Source organism: Lissotriton vulgaris, chromosome 11 (assembly GCF_964263255.1).
Source record: "Lissotriton vulgaris chromosome 11, aLisVul1.2, whole genome shotgun sequence".
NCBI lineage: Eukaryota > Metazoa > Chordata > Amphibia > Caudata > Salamandridae > Lissotriton > Lissotriton vulgaris.
The window spans coordinates 256,417,669-256,441,972 of NC_141699.1; the positions used below are offsets into that span (position 1 = coordinate 256,417,669).

Consider the following 24,304-nt stretch of genomic DNA (forward strand, 5'->3'; position numbering starts at 1 on the left):
TGGGTCCAGGATGCTGTTCTCCTCGAGGTAGCGGGTCAGTTGTCTGTTGACGGTCTCCTCGATGACCTTCGCTGGGAACTGGATCAGGGAGATGGGCCGGAAGTTCTTGAGGTCCTTTGGGTCAGCCTTGGGTTTTTTGAGTAGGGCGTTGATCTCAGCGTGCTTCCAGCTCTCCGGGAAAGTCGCTGTCTCGAAGGAGATGTTGATGGCTTTCCGGAGATGGGGTGTGATGGTGGTGCTGGCTTTGTTGAAGATGTGGTGTGGGCATGGGTCTGACGGACATCCAGAGTGGATGGTGTTCATGATTTTGATGGTGTCGTCCTCGCTTATGTTGGTCCAGGAGAGCAAGAGATCGGTGCGGATGGTGGCCGTGGGGATGGGGGTCTCAGTAACTGTCGGGGCAGTTGTGACGTTCAAGCAGTTGTGGATGTCTGCGATCTTGCGATGGAAGAAGGTGGCAAGGGAGTCCCACAGGTCTTGCAAAGGTGGGATGTCGTTGGTGTTGGAGCTGGGGCTGGATAGTTCCTTGACAATGTTGAAGAGCTCTTTGCTGTTGTGTGCGTTGTCGTCTAGGCGGTCTTTGAAGGAGGCCCTTTTGGCGGATCTGATGAGGTGATGGTGTTGGCGCATGGCGTTCTTGTGGACTGCGTAACTGTCCAGTGTTGGTTCACGGTGCCATGTCTTCTCTAGTTTTCTGCAAGTTTGCTTGGAGGCCTGGAGGTCCTCTGTGAACCAGCTGGCTTTCTTGCTGGTGTGTCTGTTGGAGGGTTTCTTGATCAGGGCCAGGGTGTCGGCGTAGTCGTAAATCTACTGTTTGAGGTTGGGGGTGGTGGTGTCAGGGTCGGTGAGGTCGGAGGGTGGGCTCCGGGTGAGGGTGGTTGTTAGCTGAACTTCGGTGACTTTGCTCCAGCAGCGGCAAGAGATCTGTTGGTTGCGGTGGTGCGTGGTGGGTTTCCAGTAGGTGAAGTGGATGCAGCGATGGTCCGTCCAATGGAGTTCGGTGGAGTGGCTGAAGGAGACGTGGGAGCTTGCAGAGAAGATGGGGTCAATCGTGTGGCCGTGACCGGCAGAGTGGGTGGGTGTTGTGACGATCTGTCTGAGTCCGAGGTTGGCAAGGTTGTCGATCAAGGTGGTGGAGTTGGTGTTGCTGTTGTTCTCGAGGTGGAAGTTCAGGTCCCCTAGGAGGATGTAGTCTGTGGAGGCAAGGGTGTGTGTACTGGCGATGGAGTCGCTGAACTGTGGCTGGGTTCTGGGGGGTCCGTAGATGAGAGTTCCTCTGAGGGTGGTGTTGAGATCGGTGTGGATCTGGAAGTGCAGGTGTTCGTCGGTGCTGAGGGTGTTGTCTGTGCTGGTCGAGACTCTGAGAGTGTTCCTGTGGACGATGGTGATTCCTCCTCCTGTTCCAGTGGTGCGGTCCTTGGGGGTGATCTTGTGGCCATCCGGGATGGCTATGGCGATGTCGGGTGCTGAGGAGGGGTTCATCCAGGTCTCCGGAAGGCGACGTCTGGGGAGGTGGAGTCGAGTAGGTCCCAGAGTTCGGCGGCGTGTATGCGGGCGGAGCGGGTGTTGAGAAGGATGCATCTGAGGTGGTTGCGTTCTTTCACAGTGGGTGCCTTGGCGGATCGGATGCTGGTGAAGCTGCAGTTCCGGCAGGAGAAGGGTCCTTGGGAGCGATATGGGGCGGCCAGGAAGCAGGTGTGTGATCGTCCGGTGTTGAGTGCATGGAGGGTGCTGGCATCGTAGAGGTGTCGGGTGTCTTGGTGTTCGCGGGGGCAGGGGTTCTGGCTGGGCGTAGTCCAGGCACGGACGGGCGCAGACAGGCTTGCCTTAGGCGCGGCCGCGATGCAGCCACCATAAGAAGGGGAGGTGGGAAGGAGGAGCAGCTGGGAGAAGGGAGTGGATGAATGGGCGAGCAGAGGGGCGGGCCGCAGGGGCCGCAGCGGCGGGAAGAACGGAGGCAGGAACGGCAAGGGAACAGAAGGCAAAAAAGGGCACAGGGCACAGAATACAAAGCGAAAAGGAGGAAAAAATGAAACAATTAAACAATAAAAAACAGAAGCAATACAGTACAAAGCAGGGGGGACGGGGCTGCAGGGGACGCAGCGGCGGGAAAAACAGGGGCAGGAACGGCGAGGGAACAGAAGGCAAAAAGGGCACAGGGCGCAGAATACAAGAGGAAAGGAGGAAAAACGAAACAATTAAACAATCAAAACAGAACCAATACAGTACAAGCAAACCTATGGCCAACCACTGGCCACCAGGGATGAGGTGCAGGTGGTGGCCTGCGGGTGGAGGAGGGCCTCAAACTCATGGCTTTGGCAGCAAGCAAGGAAACATGGGCACAACAGTTGGTGCCACTCCGTCATGAGCGCCGAAGGGGTTAAAGTACATTGAAGCACAGATAATTTTAGGAGAGAGACTGCTAAAATGAGGCCAATTTGGCTTAAAAAATCTATTGTCTAAGGAGAAAAATCAGGTCTGCTGGCATGTATGTTATAGCTTACAGTTCAAACAGTGACCAGGAGGCCCATTTCCTTCCTTGGATTAGGACCTATGACTTACTGACTACTATACTGACAGCAGGAGAGTAGTGTAAAGAGACACAATAAGGCTGTGCACTTTAGGGCACCACTGTAAAGTAAGACACAATAGATCAGACAGCAGTGAAAAAGGTGAAAGCTGTACATTGAAAAGAGAGCCATGCAGACTGCACACATTAAAACATACAGGCATGAGAAGGTTGTTCACAAGAGAAAACTATTGCAGAGTGACTTGGAAAGCTTGCACATACGAGAGATGAAAGAACTGTTTTCTGTCACAGTGCTGTTCCTCTGTTTTCTTTGATGGGCGTTCGAGTAAAGGCCAGTGCTGTCTCTCCTATATTTGTAAGCTGCTCTGGAACAGGCAATCCAAAATCTCCTGAGTCAGATGAGCCGTCTTTGGGGTTTTACGCACGATGCACTGGGTATGTCAAGCCTCTTCATCTACAAACGTGTGAGCACCTATGCCCATCTTTTATTTCCATGATGTTGTGAAAATGGAAGATGGACAATGGCGCTCGTTTTGGTCAGAGTGCAAATAGCGCCCCCCCACCCCCAGGCTCGGTGCAGTCGCGCCAGTTGCACCACGCTAATGCGGGCCTTGATCATCAATAAGGAAGATATACAAAATCAGCCCTGGTGCAATGTCTGTGTGAATGGAGAAAACATGGAGATGTTGACGGACACTGGATCCAGAATCACAATCTTGTCAAAAGAGACTTATAATAATTTCAAATGCAAGATTCCGCTAGAAGCCAGCAGAATCATTCCAGGTGCCTACAGTGGTCACAAGATAAAATTAGGAGTATTAAACGCAGTTTTGGCATTCAATGAGAAAAACACCTTAGAAGAATTCTCGTGGTGGACTACAATGTGTGCATCCTTGGCTGGTTAGAACAACAGAAGCTGAGAATGCCTTGGACGCAATCCTCACATAATTAAAGAGGGTGTTCAGTGAGAAACTGGGATGCTTAAAGAATTTCAAACATGAGATAATTTTGAAAAACGAACATAAGCCCTGTCAAACAATGCATTGGAAACAAACCCCTATCAGTTTGTGCGGAAGTCTAAGCCATTCTGAAGAGTTGGTGTAGCAGTGGAATAATCTAACCAATCAATGCGTCAGATTGGCTATCGCCCGTGGTCATTGCGAAGAAGATTGGGGCGATACGCCTATACATTGACCTTTGCGAGCTTAACCGTCATGTGGTAGCGGATTGTCAGCCCCCAACCCCTAATAAATGAGATGGTGATGACATTGTATCAGGCAAAAATCTTTACAACGCTAGATTTCAGTGCAGCATACCATCAAATTCAACTGGATGAGGGGTCAAAACAGAATACAGCATTCATTACACTTGAAGGAGCATATCAGTTTTGCAGGTTGCCTTTCGGGCTGTGTTCGGCATCTGCTGTACTCCAGCGCATAATGAATCAACTGTTCTGTGGCATGGAAGATTTGAAGTCATTCTAAGATGACGTACTGATTTATAGCAAGACGAAGGAAGAGCACACAGCCGTGTCCTACAAAGGATTCAGGGCAGTGAACTTACATTGCAAAATGACAAATGCACATTTTTCAATGGGAATGTTGAGTATTTAGGCCATCTCATCGATGAAAACGGAGTTCGACAAAACAGTCTTTGATTTCTGTGATATCTATGTCACCAAACCCAACGAATAAAGAATAACCCAACGAATAAAGAAAGAACTTGCATCATTTTTGGGCTTGTGCGAATTCCACTCCAAATTCATACAACATTACGCTGTTAAAGTGGAACTGCTCCAGAAACTGACAAAAGAGATGCAGAGTTTGTATGGGGTGACAAATGCGAGAAAAGTATAAAAGACATAAAAAAAGAACTCAAGCAAGCACCTTCTCTGCAGTCATTCAGTGAAAAATTGCAAAGCATAGTGACTACAGATGCCAGTCAAATCAGACTAGGGCGGTACTCAGCCAAAGAACAGAAAATGGGGAAAAGGTCATCGCTTTCACATCACGCAAGCTAAGAGGCCCAAAGACTAAGTACTCTGTAATTGAACACAAATTATTGGCTTGTGTTTGGGCAGTTACAAAATATAAACGTTTTCTTTGGCGTAAAGAGTTTTCATCTGCACTGATCACAGCCGTTAGTCAGTATTCTAGAAGGTAAGTGTTCAAGTCGACCCTCCTCTAGGATCACAAAGCTGGCATGTAAGTTACAGGAATATCAGGTCAGTGTAGCATCCTGCTACAATTAACACAGACACTTATGGTTGTCTAAACTGGAGCTTTATTTAGCACGTCTTATTCATGCCCTGTCCCTTCTCTAACTGCTCTCTTCCTGTGTCCGCTCCTCCTCTTCCTCTGGCCCCCTAGCTCCACCCACTCCCAACTACTAGTATGCTAACATCATAACATCTCCCCCTTTTGTGACAAAAACAAACAAAACATACTGACTTCTCAGTCCGTCTCTACGATCAGTCTCTTGAGTGGATGTATGTCACGATGAGGTCGTGGCGACCTGGCTCTCGGACTAATAGTACTTAGTGTCTCAATGATCGGAGCAGTGCTCTCACGATCATCTGAATGCAGTTCATCCGAACTGGGCGTGTCCATTTCACTCATCAGGATTCTGGAGGTATCCTGTGACAGCTTCTTAAAGTGCGAGATGTTTCTCGTGACTCGCCGCTGCTCGGACTCCGCCGTCAACATAGTTCCTTTCCTCTTCGTGATCGCCAATGGTTCGTCTTTGAATATACAAGCTCTGTTGCTGATGTCTGGAGAGATGGAGCCTTCTGTGTCTGAGGTGCCTATGGCAAGCTCAGTTTGATATCGGCAGTCTGTCCTCCCTTGTGGCTCTTGCTCACGTGACACTCGGCCTCTTTTCCAAAGGGATGTTATCCTAGTTCCCTGGCGAGTGTCTGCATGTATTTTTACTTCCTTTTGCTTTGTCAGGTCAAGAACAACACTGTCTTCCTGTTTCGAGTCTGGGATGCCAGCCGGTGGGGTATGAACGGTGGAGGTCATCTTGGTGTGACTTGGAGATTGATTTTCTGTCTCGGGTTGTCTCTCCCACGCCTGCTCGCGCCTAGAACAGGCAAACCCTGGAACCGGCTGAATATTTGCGTGTCTTGTTCTCATCCGATGATGACTTGGCTCTCCTGGTTGGTCCGTTTTTATTTGGGTGCTAATGGCCACGATGTCTGACTCCATTTTATAGGACCAGGACCAGGACCTTCGAGTCAACCTTGCTGCCCCTACCCGGGGTGACGGTGTAGTATTTGTGTCGCGATGCACCTGTGCTCGATGTGACAGGTTGTCTGGTGGAGTGATCGAGTGCGCATTGACATTGGTGTGAGACATGTCGCTCTTGACGGGAAGAGTGTCCCTTGGTTCGCTGATGTGTTCAGGTGCTTGGCGCCATGGCCGTTGTCGGGACCACGACTCTGTCGACTCAAAGGATTGGACCGAAATGCTATCTGAATCAGAGGGGTTCTCCCTCACTTCCCTCTGAGAATGTTTCTTTAAGAATGTTGCGCGTGGTCGTTGTCGGGACCACGACTCTGCCGACTCAAAGGATCGGACCGACGTGCTTTCTGAATCAGAGGGGTGCTCCGTCAGTTCCCTCTGTGAGTGTTCCTTTGGGAATGTCTTACCAGGTGGTCTTCGGAACCGGGTAGTCCGTGACGAGCTGCTTTCCACCTCGGAATTGTCTTTGAAAAGCTTCTCCGTGTGTCTTTGTTGGAACATCTTCAATGTTGTCTCATTTGGGAGATTGTTTGAAGATTCCGTGCTTGTTCCTTGTGCTTGATCCCAAGCTTTTGCCTCTTCGTCCTTCTCGCCTGACGTTACCCATCTACGCTCTGTTTCTTCGTTGTCGCGGGGCCCATGGATGCTTTGGGGCCCATGAATGCATGGATCTTTTCTTGCTTGTTGTTGTTGTGAGGGACCAGTCCGTCTTGTGTGATCTGGTTCTCCTTCCCAATTGTTTGGTGCTCTAGTATCTCTGATTTGTTGGTGGTGTGTTCTCCTGCCAGCTGTTTCCTCGGACTCATCTTCACTCCTTGGCGATTGATGTTCCGGCGTCGATTTCCTGTGTTGACCACTGCAGCCCCTTCTTCTATGGTTTGTCTTTCTCCCCCACTGGTTGTGCAGAATGCCATTTTGTCCAGGAGTGCAATCTGTCCCACTGGACGCTCCCTCTTTATCAGAGTAGCGTGTGTTATGCTTGGACTGACTTCTTGAGGGACTCCTGGGGGATGAATAATTCCGGGGAGTTGTTCTTTGGATGGTTGACTCTGAGTAATCTTTGGTTGTTTCTGAGTGGTCGGACGCTGAGTAATCTGACTCTGAGTATTCCTTGTCACTTTCCTTGTCACCGTGTCTCCCCCGCTGTCGTCTTTTCTGTCTTTTCGCTGGTCTGACTTCTCTCTCTCTCCTTTTGTGTTTGTTGGATTTCTGGGTTCTCTCTTCCCAGGTATCTCGAAGTTTTGTGCTCAGATGCATATCCCTCAATTTGTCTCTTGTTTGGACTTGCATTCCAATTTCGGCTTTCTTGATAATTTCCTTTAGCGACCAATGCCCTCTCAGTATTTTGTGCCTTGTTTCGGGGTTTTTACAGCCTTCAATTATTCGGAGCCGAACAGCATCCTCATTTGTAAACGTGTTGAAATGGCAGCCTTGTACCAGACTTTGCAACCGAGTGATGAATTGCGGCAATGGTTCGCCTGGTTCCTGCCTTGCTGTGTTGAAGACCATGCGATTATGATCCACCTCTGCCTGTGCATTGAGATGGGCACAGAGCTCCTCTTGGAGCCTATCATAGATGTCTGCTTCTTCTTTGGAAAATGTTCTAATTGGGCATCGGCCCCCGGGACCCACCAGATGGAGGAGTAGCACCAGACATTTTCTTTCTCTTTGCTCACCATTGGCTTTCAAGAAATTGTCCAATGCTTCTAGCCACCAGTGCCGTTTGAGGCCCTGGATCCAATCGTCAATCCGTGTCGCTGGGGGCGATACTTCAAGGTGTGGATTGAACCATTGAGCTACGTCTCCTCCCGCCATGAGAGAAGAAGGTTCTGATCGGTCGTAGACGCGGGGCATTGTGCTGTACACTTTTCTTCGGGTTTCAGTTGCTTCTGCTTGTGTTCTAGCTTGAGCTTGATTATTAGTTTTTTTTTCAGTGTACTCGTGTTTGGTCAACATTGCACTCTTGAATTTATCCATGGTTAGTGACAATGTTGGGTTTCACTTGCTTGTTGTGTGTGTTCATTGGCTACTCCACACTTGCATTAGCTCGTGCTCGTTGCTGATTCCGTTGTAATTATTTATGCGTGGTCTTTATTTGTGTTTGCTTGTTGCTTCTTTTATTTAATGGACACGCGTTACTTCATGGCATTCGCCACTGCGCATTCGCTTGCGTTTCTCACTGTTCGCGTTTCCACCCGTGCTGACCTTTGTTTTGTCAATGCTTGTCTGTTAAGTCACTCTTGTGGTTGCTCTTGCTTGTTAGTTGACTCACTCTTGTGTTGGCATGTGCTTACTCTGTTTGGTTGCCAAGACTTGTTCATTGTTGTCCACGCGCCGTTATCCACGCTTATTTATTTGCCTTGCCAATGCCTATTTCTTTGCGTTTATCAGTGTTTGTTTATTTGCACATACCAAGGCTCGTTGACTCGCAGATACCAATGCTTGTGTGTTTGCATGCACCAATGCTTGTTTATTTTCATGCACCAGTGCTCGCTTGCTTGTCTTTGCCAATGCTTGTTTGGCCTTCGCCAATGTTTGTTTTCTTCCTTCGCCACGATTTGTCCAATGCTTGTTGAGCTGCACGTATCAATGCTTGTTTCGTTGCATGTGCCAATGCTAGTTTGCTCTTCGTCAGTGCTTGTTTCCGTTTGTCCAATGTTTGTTGATTTGCATGTGTCAATGCTTGTTGATTTGCATGTATCAATGCTTGTTGATTTGCATGTGTCACTGCTTGTTTATTTGCAGGTATCAATGTTCGTTTATTTGCATCTACCTTACGGTTATCAGTGCTTGTTAACTTCCTTTTGCCAATGTTTGTTTCTTTGTTCTTGCCAGTGCTTGTTCACTTTCGCCAATGCTTGTTTTCTTGACGTTGCCTGACTCCAAGATGGCCGCTCTATGATAATCAAGGGGTCTGTCCTGACGAGCGCCTGACTCTAAGATGGCCGCCGTCAATGCAGTCACACGAGGCTTTCTCTCTCTGGATTCAGTCACTCCAGACTCACCGGCAGTCGTCTCCAGGAGCAGGATCTTCCCGATTCGACTCCCTCTGGTCGCCACTGCAGTCAGGTGAGGTTGGGGTGGGCTCCCGCCTTCCTTTGCAGAGTCCTCGGCGGTGGCAGGCCAATCCTCACGCATCCAGCGTGAGATTCTCCGACATCGGAGTCCAGGCTCCAATTATTGCGCGCTCAGCAGCGCGCGACAGCAGGCCTTCGTGGGGCGATCTACCCCAGGGTTTACTCGTCTCTTGGCCACCACAGTCACCAGATCGGGTTGGGGTGGGCTCCCAACTCGATTCCTGAATTCCCACTCTCTCTCGCGCCGATGACCTGCCGAACCTCACGCATTAGGCGTGAGGTTTTCCGATGTCCGATGGCGCCCGGGCTCGGACTCTCAGCAGCGCTTGCTGGCGGCACGTTGTGGACGCCGTCCACAACTCTGGGGCACTTCTTTTACCTCTCTGGGCACTCCACAGGGTCGGAGTGGGCTCCCGATTCCTGTACACGGGCTCTTCACCCAGGGCACACGCTTCCAGCGTGAGGCGCTTTTCAGCGCGACGGACTGCTTTGCTTTCGAGCGGTTCAGCGCTCGTTTCTTCGGCCCTTCTGCTCCCTCACAGACTTTGGGGGTCAACTCTTAATAGCTGCTGGCCTCGACCTCCAGGCGGCAGCGTGGCTCCATTCAGCAGCGTTTTCGAGGCTGCTTGGGACAGGGCGTCCTGGTGAGGCTCTGCACACAGTGGGGCTGCTTTATCCCACCCTCGTCGCCAGTTGTAGCATCCTGCTACAATTAACACAGACACTTATGGTTGTCTAAACTGGAGCTTTATTTAGCACGTCTTATTCATGCCCTGTCCCTTCTCTAACTGCTCTCTTCCTGTGTCCGCTCCTCCTCTTCCTCTGGCCCCCTAGCTCCACCCACTCCCAACTACTAGTATGCTAACATCATAACAGTCAGGATGCAGCACATTCCTGGCAGAGTGAATGTGTCCAGTAAGTACTTTTCACAAGAAACGTGATAGTGAACAGGATTGTGAGAAGAGTGGGGATGAACTGCTACTTGCATGTTTGCTTGACTGTGATGAATCTAATGGTAGCTTTACCAAATCGAAGTGGATGGCGGCTGCTAAGAGAGACAATGTGTTTGAAGAAATAAAAAAACATGCAATCAAAGGGTGACCTTGTGAAAGAGGGGTTGACAAGGCATTGAGACCCTATTGGAAAATAAAAGACAACATCGGTGTTATCGTGGATGTCATTCTCTGTGGTGAAACCTTGATTGCACTGACATCAGTGAGGGGAAGGTTAATCACTTTAGCCCACGAAGGCCATGTTGGGATGATAGCTACTAAACTAAGATTAATGGAGAGATACTGGTGGCCCTCTGTGGATCATGATTTAGCTGTATATGTTAGTCATTGTTCAGTCTGTACTAAAGCAGACAAAAATTTGACCACACACGGATGTCCCATGACATCTGTGAAACTGCATGAAGGTCCTTAGATAAAAGTTGGCATCTACTTCATTGAACAGATTTTTTTTTTAAACAATTTATATCGATTTTTTTAACCACACGTAACCCACTTGTACATGGCATCTTTTCAGTGGGAAGCACATTTAAAGTACATTGCATATATATTCAGCATCCATAGTTGAAACAACATCAGAATCATTAGTCCATAATGTCTTATAGTACCTCCCGGATATATTGCCAATCAAGGCCTACTCCAACATATACTTTTGACGTCATCCCATGGCGCAATGCTTCCTCAATTTAGTGCCTCCTGCAAATTCCCACCCTGTCCCCCCCATCCCCTAACTTCCCCCCCACCGGTGTGCTCCATCAACATAATCAATAATAATCTAGCGTCTCTTCGTATCAGGGAATTCAGGTTTCCAGTCTCACTCCAATCATTCCCTCAGCTACGTGAGTTCTGCCCCCGCTTCCCCGAGGACTACTCATAGTTCCCTGAGAACCCTCCAGTGAGTCTGCGTCTGAATCTGCCTCCGGGCGTGTCAACAGCTCCACTAATGCTTCCCAAGCCTGTGCAGTTTCCATTGCTAAGTCATTATTCCTTCTCCTGGCTTGTTGAAGTCGAACCATGCTCTTACTGGATGCCCATTTTACAAACTTCTCTCTCCATCACTCTACACTAGGGCCCTGTCTGGATTTGCACTGCCTTGTCAATTCTCGCTTAGCCAGCAATAATCCCAGGTCTAAGAATTTACTTGTGACCTTAGTGCGCTTTGTGGAAACCAGTGCAGCATGCACCCCCCATGTCAGGCTCTACTTGTCTGTCCGTCACCCCATTCAGGACCCCCATCACCACCTCCCAATACGTTCCGAGCTGCGGGCAGCTCCATATCATATGTTGAAAATTCGCTGTTTGAGTGCTGCATCTGGGGCAGCACGCCGTCTCTACGTGAAAGTATTTGACTATCCTTTCAGGGGTTAGATAGGCCCTATGTACAATGTAGAAATGAATGAGCTGAAACCTGGCATTCCGTGTACCTTTCCATGCCCTTTCTACGATTCTGGCCCATGCTGTCTCAGGAATATCCCTTCCCAGATCCGCTTCCCATTTTTCACGCAGCCTATTCGCCTGTAAAGGCATGTCACTGCCTTTACCGTACCCGCTGCACTTACCACATACTGACACATCAATGATGTCTGAGGCTCCATCAGCCCAGTCCCCCAGTACTTTTGAATTGCGGCCACCAGGGCAGCATGCAGCAAGTAGCCACCTCAGGCAGCATCTGGAAAGGTAGTAGGGCCCCCTCTTCGTACAAGTCTCTGATCATCTGCAACCCTAGACCCTCCCACTCCGCCAGCACAGTCCAGTCCCCCCCATGCGGGATGGCCGTGCACATGCCCAGGGGAATTTCTGGCGCATACGGACGCAGAACACCACTCCTGCGCTTATAACCGTTCCAGCTGGTCCTGAGCGTTTTCTCCTCACTCGTCAAAGAGTCGAGTCGCAGCCGCTGCCCCAGCACTACAAACGAAAGAACATGCCTCGGCAGCCACCTGTCCTCTAACCCATCCAGCCCCCTAAATTCTCTTGCCACTGCCTGCGTAAGCCACTGCAATTAGGCCGCCAAGTAATACCCCTCAAAATCAGGGACTGCCCATCCCCCCACGCCCCTAGGCCTCATCATCGTGGTCAGGGCTACCGGCCGCCTTCTATTTCCCCACAGAAAGCCCCCCACCATGGATCGCAGTGTCTTAAACATTGAGCTCGGAATACTGACCGGCAGCGTCCTAAAGTGATATAGTAATCGAGGAAGTGCCACCATCTTCAGCAAAACCAACAATTGATGGACAGAATGCAGAACAATGTCATACATTCACCCCAGTACAGAGATCTAGGCCTAAATCCATCGTTTTTTTGCAAGCCACACCACCCCAGTTCAGACATGGCCATATGCAAATCAGCCTTGACCCTGTGCCTCATGGGAACAGTCCAGCCCGAACTGCCAAGCCATGTCTTTCCTGGACCGGAATCAAGCATCCTACGACCGGTTTCTGGCTATCAGCCGTCTTCAGCCAGGATAGCTTGACTCCAGTGGTGTGGAGAGCATGGGACTCATGTCTGAGCATACCCATCCCACTCGGGGTGACAAATGCAAAAACAACAATTGATGGACAGAATGCAGAACAATGTCATACATTCACCCCAGTACAGAGATCTGGGCCTAAATCCATCGTTTTTTTGCACTCCACACCACCCCAGTTCAGACATGGCCATATGCAAATCAGCTTTGACCCTGTGCCTCATGGGAACAGTCCAGCCTGAACTGCCAAGCCATATCTTTCCTGGACCGGAATCAAGCATCCTAGGACCGGTTTCAGGCTATCAGCCGTCTTCAGCCAGGATAGCTTGACTCCAGTGGTGTGGAGAGCATGGGACTCACGTCTGAGCATACCCATCCCACTCGGGGTGACAAATGCAAAAACAACAATTGATGGACAGAATGCAGAACAATGTCATACATTCACCCCAGTACAGAGATCTGGGCCTAAATCCATCGTTTTTTTGCACTCCACACCACCCCAGTTCAGACATGGCCATTTGCAAATCAGCCTTGACCCTGTGCCTCATGGGAACAGTCCAGCCCGAACTGCCAAGCCATGTCTTTTCTGGACCGGAATCAAGCATCCTAGGACCGGTGCAACATTCTGTCCATCATCTTGTGTGTCTTGCTATTCACCCTATGTGGGACGGGTATGCCCAGACGTGGGTCCCGTGCTCACTACGCCACTGGAGTCAAGCTATCCTGGCTGAAGACGGCTGATAGCCAGAAACCGGTCCTTGGATGCGCGATTCCGGTCCAAGACATGACTTGGCAGTTCGGTCTGGACTGTTCCCATGAGGCACAGGGTCAAGACTGATTTGTATATGGTCATGTCTGAACTGGGGTGGCTTGGTGAGCAAAATAACGATGGATTAAACCCAGATCTGTGACTGGGGGTGAATGTCTTGCCATTGTGCAACATTCTGTTCATCATCTTGTGTGTTTTGCTACCATCTTCAGCAGCGCTACCCTACCCGCTACCGAAAGCGGGAGAGTGCTCCAGAACGCCATATTCCCTTTAATCCCTCGCACCACTCTGCTCACATTTCCCTCCAAGAAGTCCGCCTGTTCATGATAAATGTTAGTTCCCAAATAGTGCAAGCAACAAGGCTCCCACCGCAATCTCGCCAGTCCTGCTGGAACTGCAATTGCCCTACACACCTGGAAAAGGCAAGTCTTCTCCCAGTTCACCCCGAGCCCTGACACTTCCTCAAATGCCCGCAACAGCTCCGTCGCCCCAGTATCCACCTCAGCAGGGGCCGCCAGAAACATCAGCAGATCATCCGCATAGAGCGAGATATAGTGTACCTCCCCACAAAGCTCTATTCCAGTATAGTGCTTCCCTGATCTAGCCCGGATCGCCAGTGGTTCAATTGCTAGGGCAAACAGTAGCGGGGAAAGCGGGCAACCCTGCCGCGTTCCTCGTCCCACCGAATAGGGCCCTGACACCGTCCCCCCCCATCCGCACCCAGCTGTCGCCGAGTCATACAACAGTTGGGTCCAACGCACGAACATTTCGCCTAACCCCACTTTGCTTATTACTTGAAAAAGATATGGCCATTCCAGGCTATCAAATGCCTTCTCTATGTCCACTGATAAGATCAAGGCTTTCATTGTCGGTTCTCGGCAATCCTCCAGAATTCCCAATATGCGCCTAATACTGATAGCCGTATTGCGTTTGGGAATAAAGCCCGATTGATCTCGGTGCACTAACTGCGACATGTATGGAAGGAGGCGTGTCGCCAGGATCCTACTCAGGATTTTGTCATCTGTTGTCAGCATTGAGAGTGGGCGGTAGGCTTTCACATCCGTCGCCACCCTACCCGGCTTCAGGAGAGGGATGATGATAGCCTCCCTAGTGGCCTCAGGTAGCCTCCCCGCTGTGTACGCCTCCATGTATACCACTTGCAAGCACGGAGCCAGGAGGTCCACATACTTGGAATAAAATTCAATAGGTAGGCCATCCACCCCAGGGGTCTTATTGCGAGGCATGTGTTTAATCATGCATCTAATCTCACCCACCGTAATCTCACCTCCCAACGAATCTCCTTGCTCCTTGCTCAAGCTCGGCAATACAAGTCCTTCCAAATAGTACTCTATGTCCCCAGCATCCACCGCCAGCTGAGTGCGGTACAGATCCCCGTAATACTCTAAGAACCGCCCATTAATCCCTAACTGCGTGTATAGCAATTCGCCTGTGGTCGCCTCCAAGCCTAAAATCGGTTCGCCTCTTGGATTCGGGTTGGCCAGCCATGCCAGTAATGCACCCGATTTATCCCCCTCGTCTTGTACCTGCGCTCTATAATTCTTATAGTCAAACGAGCGCAGTTTCTCCATCTGTACCGCAACCGCTTCCCCGGCGTCCAGCACCGCTGTACCTACCTCGGGCCTCCCCGGCCGGGCGCTTTCCTCACCTCTCAGTTTGCCCTCCGCTGCCTCAAGGTCTGCTATCAATGTTTTCCTCACCCCCACCACTTTGCTAATGCAAATGCCCCTGACCATGACCTTAAACGCATCCCAGTCTATTGCCGCCGACGTCGCCGTCCCCTCGTTCTCCTCATAGTACTGGGCAATACCCACCCTCAACTCTTCGCTGTAGACCGGATCTTCCAGCGCCTCTGGGCGGAGCCGCCAGGTCGGTATAAGTGGCCGCTCTCGACTCCATCGTATCCTCACCAACAACGGGTTGTGGTCAGAGAGTGTCCTCGCTAAGTACTCACTATCTAACACCTTGACATGGTCATCAGGGGTGCACAATATGGCATCCAATCGCACATGCAGATCGTGGATGCTAGAGTAATATGAGTAGTCCCTCTCACCCAAGTGCTGCGCCCGCCAAGTGTTGAAAAGTCCCCAATTAGTTTGCCACATCTTCCTCGCCTTAGAGTTCCTGTAAACTGGAGCGCCTGACAGCGGAGGGTGAGACCTATCCATGTCTACATCTGCTATGGAATTAAAATCCACCCCCAGTATAGTTGCCCCGGTCAGGTAGGGAGCTAAACTCCCCAATAATGCCTCAAAGAAGGTTGGCTGATCAGCATTTGGGGCGTACACACTGCACAAGGTCAAATCCACCCCATCTAGCCTCCCCATCACCGCTACAAACCTTCCCTCTGGGTCAATCAATTGTTGCGTTGGTTGAAACGGTATCCATGCTCTGACCCCCACCAGGACACCCCTAGCATATGCCGAATAAGTTGTGCAAAATATCTGCCCTCGCCATCTCTTCCTTAGTGCTGCCCCCTCAGTACGGTTGATATGTGTTTCTTGGAGGAGCGCCACCTGCACCCCCGCCTCACTAGATAGGCATGTATCTTATGGCGTTTCTGCATGGAGTGAAGCCCCCGAGCATTCCAAGTTATACATTTCAGATCACGTAACGTCCCCATGATTCATGCAGACCATCCCCCACTTCCGCCCTCCGTCAAAGAGCACACCGGTACCCATAACTTCCCATGAACCCAACCCAACCCCCTCCCCCCAATTCCCACCCCCCAGAACTGGCGCTACAACATTAGAACCCATCCAAACTACCATTCAAAACACTCCCCTGATACTCTCAGGGAGCTATCCCCCACAAACTTACGGGAGGTGGGCCCTCAGCTTCAGCGACCCAGACGCCCAGCAGACCTCCAGCCCGCGCACAACCCCCAGTAGAATACACTGGTCCCCTTCGGGACCTCGCTACATTTAACTTGATGCAACACATGTTCCACTGCCCCCCAACAAGCTGCTGATCTCGCCAAGTCAACCCAATGCAACCTCACCCCCTATTGGCCCCCCTGACCCTCCGATATCCAGCCAGAGTCTACATAACCCATCTACGATCTCATCAACTGTCCCAGCAATCACTTGTGGCAACTTCAAGCTCCCAGCCTCCGAATGCTCGTCATCCTCTTCCAAAGACCCTTCGTCAGATTCAGCCCGTGCTGGGAGCTTCCCCCCTCCATCTGCGAGATGGCAGTAACAGCCTGCAGCGCCACCACCCTTTCCTTCTCCGTTTGTGTCTCTGTTGGTCCTTGGGCTGCCGTCTGGCGTCTTCGATTGCGCCGCAGCCTGCGTGGGTGGGGTCCCTCCGTCCCCGCTCGCATGGCGCTGTCAGGCTCTCCAATACCCACCTTGTACAACTCCAGCCAGTCCCAGGCCCCCTCCGGGCTGTCATGAAAGGACATCTTGCCATCCACCATAATCTTCAAACGGGCCGTATACATCAGAGAATATTGAACACCTTTATCCAGCAGCGCTCTCTTCACTGCCACAAACAACACCCTCCTGCGTTGGACTTCGAGAGTGTAATCGGGGAACAATGTCACCTTGCTATTATCCACTGTGTAGGGGCCCGCTGTCCTTGCTCTGTTTAGGAGGAGATCTCTGTCCTTATAATAAAGCAATCTGGCCACCACCGGCCTCGGTTGTCTTCCAGGGGGCAAGGGCTTGGCCCGCACTCTATGAGCCCTCTCCAAAGTGAAAAAGGTGGACAGACCCTCCACGGCATCCGTTTTCCGCAGCCACTCCTCCAGGAAGTCCACCATGTTGGTTCCCTCTGCTCCTTCCGGTAGCCCCACCACACGTATATTGTTTCTTCTGTTCCGCCCTTCCGCATCCTCTGCCCGCCTCTCCAACATCTGCAATCGGGTCTGAAAGTCCATCATCCGCGCTTCCATTGACTTCTGTGCAGGTCCCAAGGTTTCTACAGCCACTTCCGTTTGTTTTACCCTGTCTGCTAGTTTGGCATTGTCCGCCCAGAGTAATCCCAATCCCTGCGACACATGCGCAATGTCCAACTGCAGTGCCTCCCTGGTGTCTGTTATAGCCTTTAGTATTTGATCTACCTGCTGTTGGAGCATCTCCTCCGGTTGCATTGGCATCCCCTTGGAGGCTTCTCCAGGCATTGTGTCCTCCTCTTGTTCCGTTGGCGCTCCCACCTGCTTTCCCCGCGATTTGCCCATGGTCCCACAGGTCGACAATCCCGCACGACTCCAGATCGGATCCGCTAGCAGCCACCACCCTTCAGTGGGTCGCACTCCGCAGCCGGGTCCAGTACAGTAGTCCACCAGCTCCTCAATGCTCTGCGCCCCTTCCCATAAGCACACCCTAGATAGGGACACACTCCACTCACTCTGCTGGCCTTCTCGCCTGCTTCCAGTCCAGCACGCAGGGCAGTCCGGCCTCCCGCTGGGCTACTTAGGTTTCCGCCCAGATGCGTAATTCACTCAAGGCCTGTCGTCAATGACCACCGTGTTTGTTCCCCGTGTGGTGGGGTCCTGTAAGGCTCCGCCCCAAAGAGTCCGCTGCGGTCGGGACCATACGGCGCATCCAACTGCCAGAGACACTTCGTCGCCCCGCTTCGGCGTGATCCACCAGGCCCCTCCACTCACTTCCTGCTCTTGACCCCGTCCTAGTCTGTGGCGCTGCCCAGCCCGCCCCCGTGGAGGTCCTTCGCCAATGGCCACCCTCTCGCCGTCACCAGGCTGTAAAATCTCAATGCCCTTCCATAGCGTGCAGTCTGGGAGCTAATCCCCTTCACAATCTCCTGTTGCCTTGCCCGATATTCCTGTCCAATAATGCCTCAATGTGAGGCGGGCACATGCTCAGTCCAGCCGTGGGTACCAACTTCGCCCAACTCCACAGCCACTTCACTCCTGTAAAACCTCCACTATGGTTGAGCTGCTCCCCAAGGGGCCCAACTCCCACTTTTCAGGCTCCTTCAGCGGCAGCCCAGTAGTCCCTCAGCGCCCTCCGCAGGGCTGGCACCCCTTTTGCAACCCTGCACCAAGGTCCAGTCCAAGCCCCTGCTGTGGCCCAAACACCCTGTAGCGACTGCAGGCAAGTCTCCCCCTAGGTCCACATCCGCACGGGCCGGCTCCAGATGCTCCTCACCCCAGCTCAGCCGCCTCCTGCTCACCGGTACCTCCTGGCCACTCCTCTTATCCGCCAACTCAAAAGGGGGGGCCACAACCATGCCCCCCACTTCTCTTCTCCACCGCTGGCTCCAGGGCTCCACTTGCGGCAGTGCAACCAACGGCCGCCACCCTCCTCTCACCTGGGGGGCCCACCGCAATGCAAAGGACGTCCCGGGGAGGGATCCGCGCCTCAATCCCCGCAGATCCCTGTCCCTGGTACACACCGGTCACGCCTGCAGCTCCTCCTGGGGGCTCTCGCGGCACCTCCGCCGCCACTTACAACGAATGCGGTAGGAGGAGTGGGCCGCCCGCTGCCGAGCCCGTCTCCCTGCCGCAGCCTCACCGCCCGCGCAGGTCTCCCGCCCGCTGCCCGGGTGCCGCAGCGGCAAGCGTGCCCCGCTATTCTTCAAGCTGTCCAGAGCCCTCACTGCATCCAGGCGCAATCACACCGGCGCCGCCGCCATTTTAGGCTGGGTCAGCTACCAGGGCCAGCGGGGTCTCAGGTCCTCCATTCCCCAGCGGACTCCCGCTCCTGCCGTCCAGTCTGGCCTTTGTTAGCGCCAAGTCAATCCCGCAGCTCTAGGCTCTCTGCCGAGCCTCACACAATATGCAGCTCCTTCAGCCAGCCGGGGCTCAAAGTCCACATGCCGCCATGTTGGGGCCGTTCCGTGGTCCGGACAGATCGCCACTGATTCTTCCACTGCGATGCCCCGCTGCCACCAAGCCGCCTCCATCAAGACTTCCAGGCACTTTCAGCACCAAGCAGCAGTCACTGGGAGGGCTCATTCATACCTTCTTAGCAGGATCATGAACGGGGTCGACGCGGAGCTCTGTGTTCACGTGTCTGGTCTCATCAGCCTCTTGGCACGCCCCCCATTGGACCGATGAATACTTTACCCTTAGAGATGTGTTATGCTATGGTTATTATAGATTATTACAGCAAGTGGGTAAAATTCTTAGCACAACCTACTACGTCCAAAGTAGAGAGCTTCTTGAAGGAATTATTTTGCAGAGAGGGTTTCCCCATCAGTTAGTCATTCATAATGGAGTGCAGTTCATGTCCACAGAACGGGTTACCTTCATGAAAAAGAATGGCATAGAACATATAAGGACTTCCATATACCACCCACAAGGCAATGGCCAGGTGGAACAAGCCAATTGAAAGGAAAACCAACCAAAGGAAACCAACGAAATGGATTTAAGGTCTCACATTCCCAATGAGGTAGCTCTTAGGACTAGAGTGTGGTCATATCGTTCTACTCAACACAACACCACAGGTATAACCCCCATGTGAGCTGATCAGGGGTAGAGTGGCTGTAAGACAATTGTAGCTATACTGGTCTTTGGCCTGGAAGAAATGGTAAGATGAGAACAGGCTGGATAAAGACATCAAGATGAGAAGTCTGGTGGACAAACACCAGAAGAGCATGTGCAGCAATTATGACTCTAGGAATGTGGTGACGATGCCTGTGAAAGCAGGTGATGTAGTGAGAGTGAAGTATCTGAGGAAAAGAGAAAACATGAGCAGATACAGTGAGCCAAGGTGTGGGTCAAGACCAAGGGTACTGTTGTTCTACTAGACAATAGTCAATGAAGGAATGGATCAAATGTTGTTAGCAGTAGGGCCCAAGAACCAGTGGGCAGGCATGATGCTGTTCAGGATGATGCATTAGCATCGGCGGGAAAGGCCAACAACAGTGAACAGTGTGGAAAAAGCACCGCATGTGGTGCTAGTGAAAATTCCTCGAGTGCGTCTTCTCCCAGGACTGCAACCAATCCCCGTGGTACTGTTCAAAGTAAAATAACTATTGTTCCACCTGTCAGGTTTAAAGACTATGTAATAATTTAGCTTTTGTTTGAAAAAAAGGTAAAAGGTGTAGTGTTCTGTTAATATATCGTTATATTGTGCCCTGTCCCATCCTCCTTTCTCTTACCCACTCCCCCTCCCACCTTGTGTACTTAATCTAGATTTCAAAAGTAACCTCCAGGCTTCAGCTGATAGAAACTGGCAGAAACAGAATCCTTATGGATACTGAACTTCTTCAAAATGTAGAACTCTAGAAACCCCCTGATTACTGTTCCCTGAGCAATGGAGAGCAGCACTACCTGGCATGAAGTGGAGCAAGTGTCTGGCCAGCAGGATCCAGGAGGATCCAGAAGCTAGGCCCAGCAGACACTGTTCCAGTATCCCATAGTTCTGCTTAGTGTGTCAGAACCAGTGGAACTTTGTTTCTAGCTCTTATCGTTCCAGAGGAGTTAAGACTAGAAGTCATGGTTGGATCCTATTAGCATATCTTAGTTCCAGTCTCCAGTGGTGGAATCTGTGGGTGCAAGGGTGTCCCATCATCCAAATCACACAACCACGAGCAGCCATTGTCAAGAACAGGGCCTGTGGATTTTGGTATACTAGACTTCCCTGTCTTTGCTAGTGAGACCCTAGCACCTACTCATCTCTTGGAAAGTGACTCCATTTAACTCCTCAACTAGTTTCAGTCTTGAACTGTACCCTTCAACTGGACCCCCATCTACCGGATCCCTTGCATATCAATTAATTTGGCACAGAGGCATTGTGTGAGCTATGCTGGCACCCCTAGCTAAATCTTTCCAACATTGGTGTGACCCTATTCTAATCTGGGTGGTGGGTTTTGGGGTTCGCAGATTTGGGTGCTAGTTTGCTGGAAAGAAAGCCATGTGTGACACTGCTACATCCTGTGACACTGCTACATCCCATCAGGCGCCTCTGCCCCACTGACTGGCTGGAGTAAGCAACCATTGTTGTACACAAAGAACTGACAAAGTTTGCTGAGGTCAACAAAACCATCTCACATTCCCGTTCCTATTCCCATTTAACACTGGTCGTAGGCTCTGTATAATTTTCCCGCCCTACCTTTTTACTATAAATAAACAAACACCCTCAATTTTTAAAGATATAGCTCATTGATTTTAATTAGTGTAATTAATTATTTCATAAAGTATTTTAGTTCCATATGCTCCAACATTTCAGGGAGTAAGCCTTACTAACCGAGGCAGTTAAGTGCTACTGCTGAAACAGGAGTACCTGTACTTTCTAACTGAAGTTCAATAGTACCTGAGGCCCAAAACACCAGTGGTAAATGATAGTACTTACCAAGGATACTGCCCAGTAACTACTCACTGTCACAAGACCCAGACAACGGTCCATCAAAGACTACCTTCATGCAGTGGGTCTTGTTAATAACACTTGCATCAGAACATTGGACTCTAGATTTATTTATTTTTTATTTATTTAGAGGGTTTTATAGAGCGTTTACCTTTATCGAGCAGTAGCAGCAACCCCCCCCCACCCCCCCCCCCCCCCCCAGCGCCTTGAGACCCTCACGGGTCAGTAGTGCGCTTTATAAATGCTTTGATTGATTGATTGATTGATTGATCTTTGTACAGCGTTGTGATGCCATCGGTGTCCAAATCATGTTTCTTTAGAGATCACAAAATTCATAATCTTCCTCTAGTTCCATGTCCGTGATTTATCTAACATTCTATCCGTTTCTGGATGAATGTCTGTCTGTCTCTGTTTTTGTACTGTACATCAGTCTTGGTATAAACTTCTATCAGTGCATGTCTTGAGCTCTGTGTCTGTCTATGCATGAGCCATAAGGGATTATTTAGAGTTCGCGGATGAACTGATGAAGGACATCTTCCATCAGGGCCGGCCTTAGGCATGTGCAAGCTGCGCACCTGCACAGGGCCACCAAATCCCAGGGGCCACCACATCAATATATATCCTTAATATAATAATCCTCTGAGGATGGATACATATTTGTGTGGGGGCCCCTGGCAGGGATTTGGTGGCCTCTGGCTCTATACAACTTCCAAACACCATGACCCCCCCTCTTCACTGGCCTCCGCGCTCCGCCCCACCCGGACCCCCTCTTCCGGGGCCCCCTAACTACGCTCCCTGCCCAGGGCCACCATGAACCTAGAGCCGCCCCTGCTTCCATGCAATAGTGAATGTTCTATGTGCCCTATTTAGAGTGTTTAGCCAAGTATACAGCCTAAATAAATAGAGATGTGATCTGCCTTTCTTTGCAGCTCTCCAGCAACCGCCAAGCTCTGAATGACTCCTTCAATCTGCCTTAATCACTCTCTTGTTTACCGGGCATTGTCTCTAATTTTACTTTTATCTGTAATTAACACTGAACCTGTATTAATCCGTCCCAATCTCACTCTGTGATGAATGAGCCTATTATCGGCAGCAAGAGAGATTTTCTAGTTGCTTTCACAAAAATGATGTTTTTTTTTGCCTTTGGTAGACCTGTGATCTTGGACCCGGCAGACCCAACCTGCATTGTGGGGGAAGTGAACTCAACCTTCATTGCGGAGAAAAGGAAACGCTGGGATCTGGTGGCTGCGGAGGCTGCAGAGTGTCTACGGTCAGCGTGTTGTAAGAACGGCCTGGGACCAATCCAGCCTTGGGATGTGCCAGTTAGTATCCTCCAAGGCAGGAGAGCAGGAGCAGGTGCAGAGAAAGTGCGGGAACCGGCCGTCGGACAGGTACGTTTTTTTTATTCATTATTAAATTACCCACCCTCATTATCCCCGCGGCACCCTCTCCGTGCGACCCACCACCCACGATTAATGTCGGACGCGACTGAGACTACCTGTCACCCCCGCAGCTCTAGTGTGCGTGGCTGCCACAGAGCTATCAAGCTGAGCCACACTAAAACATTTCCTTATAACCCGATTCTATGTGCAGGCTATTATAAAATAGCATGACAGCACTAAGGAATGGGTGCTGAGGGCTGCCAAGCAGTATAGAGACAGAGAAAAAGTGATGAGTGGTGATGAAACTGGTGAATAGTAAGGAAGACTCAAACAGAATGGAATCGATAAAAAGACAAGAAGGTGAAACAAAGTAAATATGGTGAGAAAAAAATAAAGATTTAGTAACAAAAGAAAGAAAGAAATATACAGAGACAGAAGAAATCGAAGAATGAATTAAAAAAAAGTACAGCGAAAGAAAGTAAGAAAGAAAGGTAAAGAGAAAGGGAATGAACAAGAAAAGCATGTGTACGGAAACAAACAAACAAAGATAAATAGAAGGAAAACGATAGGTACTGAGCAAGGGAAAGAAAGAATGGAAGGAAGGAAGGAAGAAAGAGAGAAAGAAATAAAGAAACAACAAAGAAAGGTACAGAGGAAGGGGAAGAAAGTTAAGTGAATGAAGGAAAAAGGGGGGATAGAAAAAGGGAAACAAGAAATAAATGAAAACTGAAACAAAGCAGAGGAAAGAGAAAGGCGTAGAGAGAATGAGAAGTGTGGAGAAAGAAAGAGCAAGGGATGACAGGGGAGAAATAAAGAACATGTAATTAAATGTGAAATGGAAGAATGAATGAGTAATAGAAGGAGAAAGAAGGAGGTGGCAGAAAGAGAACAGGGAGAAAAATGCAAGGAAAAATGGAAAATGGAGAAGAAGGTGAGTGCAAGGGAGAAGAAGAAAAGGGAAATAGAGAAATCAGAGACGATGCAAAGTGGACAACATGGAATGGAGAATAAAGGGGTGGCAAAAGAAAGAAAGGGCAGAAGACCGAAAGAATAGAAGGAATACAAATGTGTTAAAAAAGAAAGAGAAAAAAAAGAAATAGAAGCAAGTAAGCGAAAGAAAGGGAGCAATGATATGAAAAGGAAACAAAATATATAAAACACTTGAGTGTGACAGGATGTTAGAAGAAGGTAGAATGGAAAAAAACAAGAAAAGGGTAAGATAGGAGTTAGAGGAATGGGGAGAGAAGACAATACATAGAGATGGAAAGAAAATAATAGAGAAATAAAGAGCCAACAAAAGGGGTAGGAAAAATGTTAAATCTGAGAAAGTAAAAACATGAGTGAAGGAAAAGAAAAGGAATAGCATGGGGAAAGAAAGAAAAAGAGGAAGAAAAGAAGTAGAGAAAGAAAGGCAGAACCAAGAAATATGAAGGTAGGAAGGCTACGAGGAACTGGCAAAAGACTATTGGGAAGAAAGCATGATAGAACAGAAAGAGAAATTATGGTACACACAAGGCCAGTGCTAATAAATAA

At 50.1% G+C, this 24,304-nt stretch overlaps 1 protein-coding gene across 1 annotated transcript in view; it reads left to right on the forward strand.

The window, feature by feature from the left end:
* Nucleotides 1-24,304, forward strand: part of LOC147679606 (2'-5'-oligoadenylate synthase 1-like) — a 134,870-nt gene that overhangs the window by 70,298 nt on the left and 40,268 nt on the right. Inside the window, exon 5 of the mRNA XM_086943180.1 lies at nucleotides 22,540-22,780. Within this exon, the coding sequence (XP_086799306.1) occupies nucleotides 22,540-22,780 (241 nt within the window). The remainder of the gene's footprint in view (nucleotides 1-22,539; nucleotides 22,781-24,304) is intronic.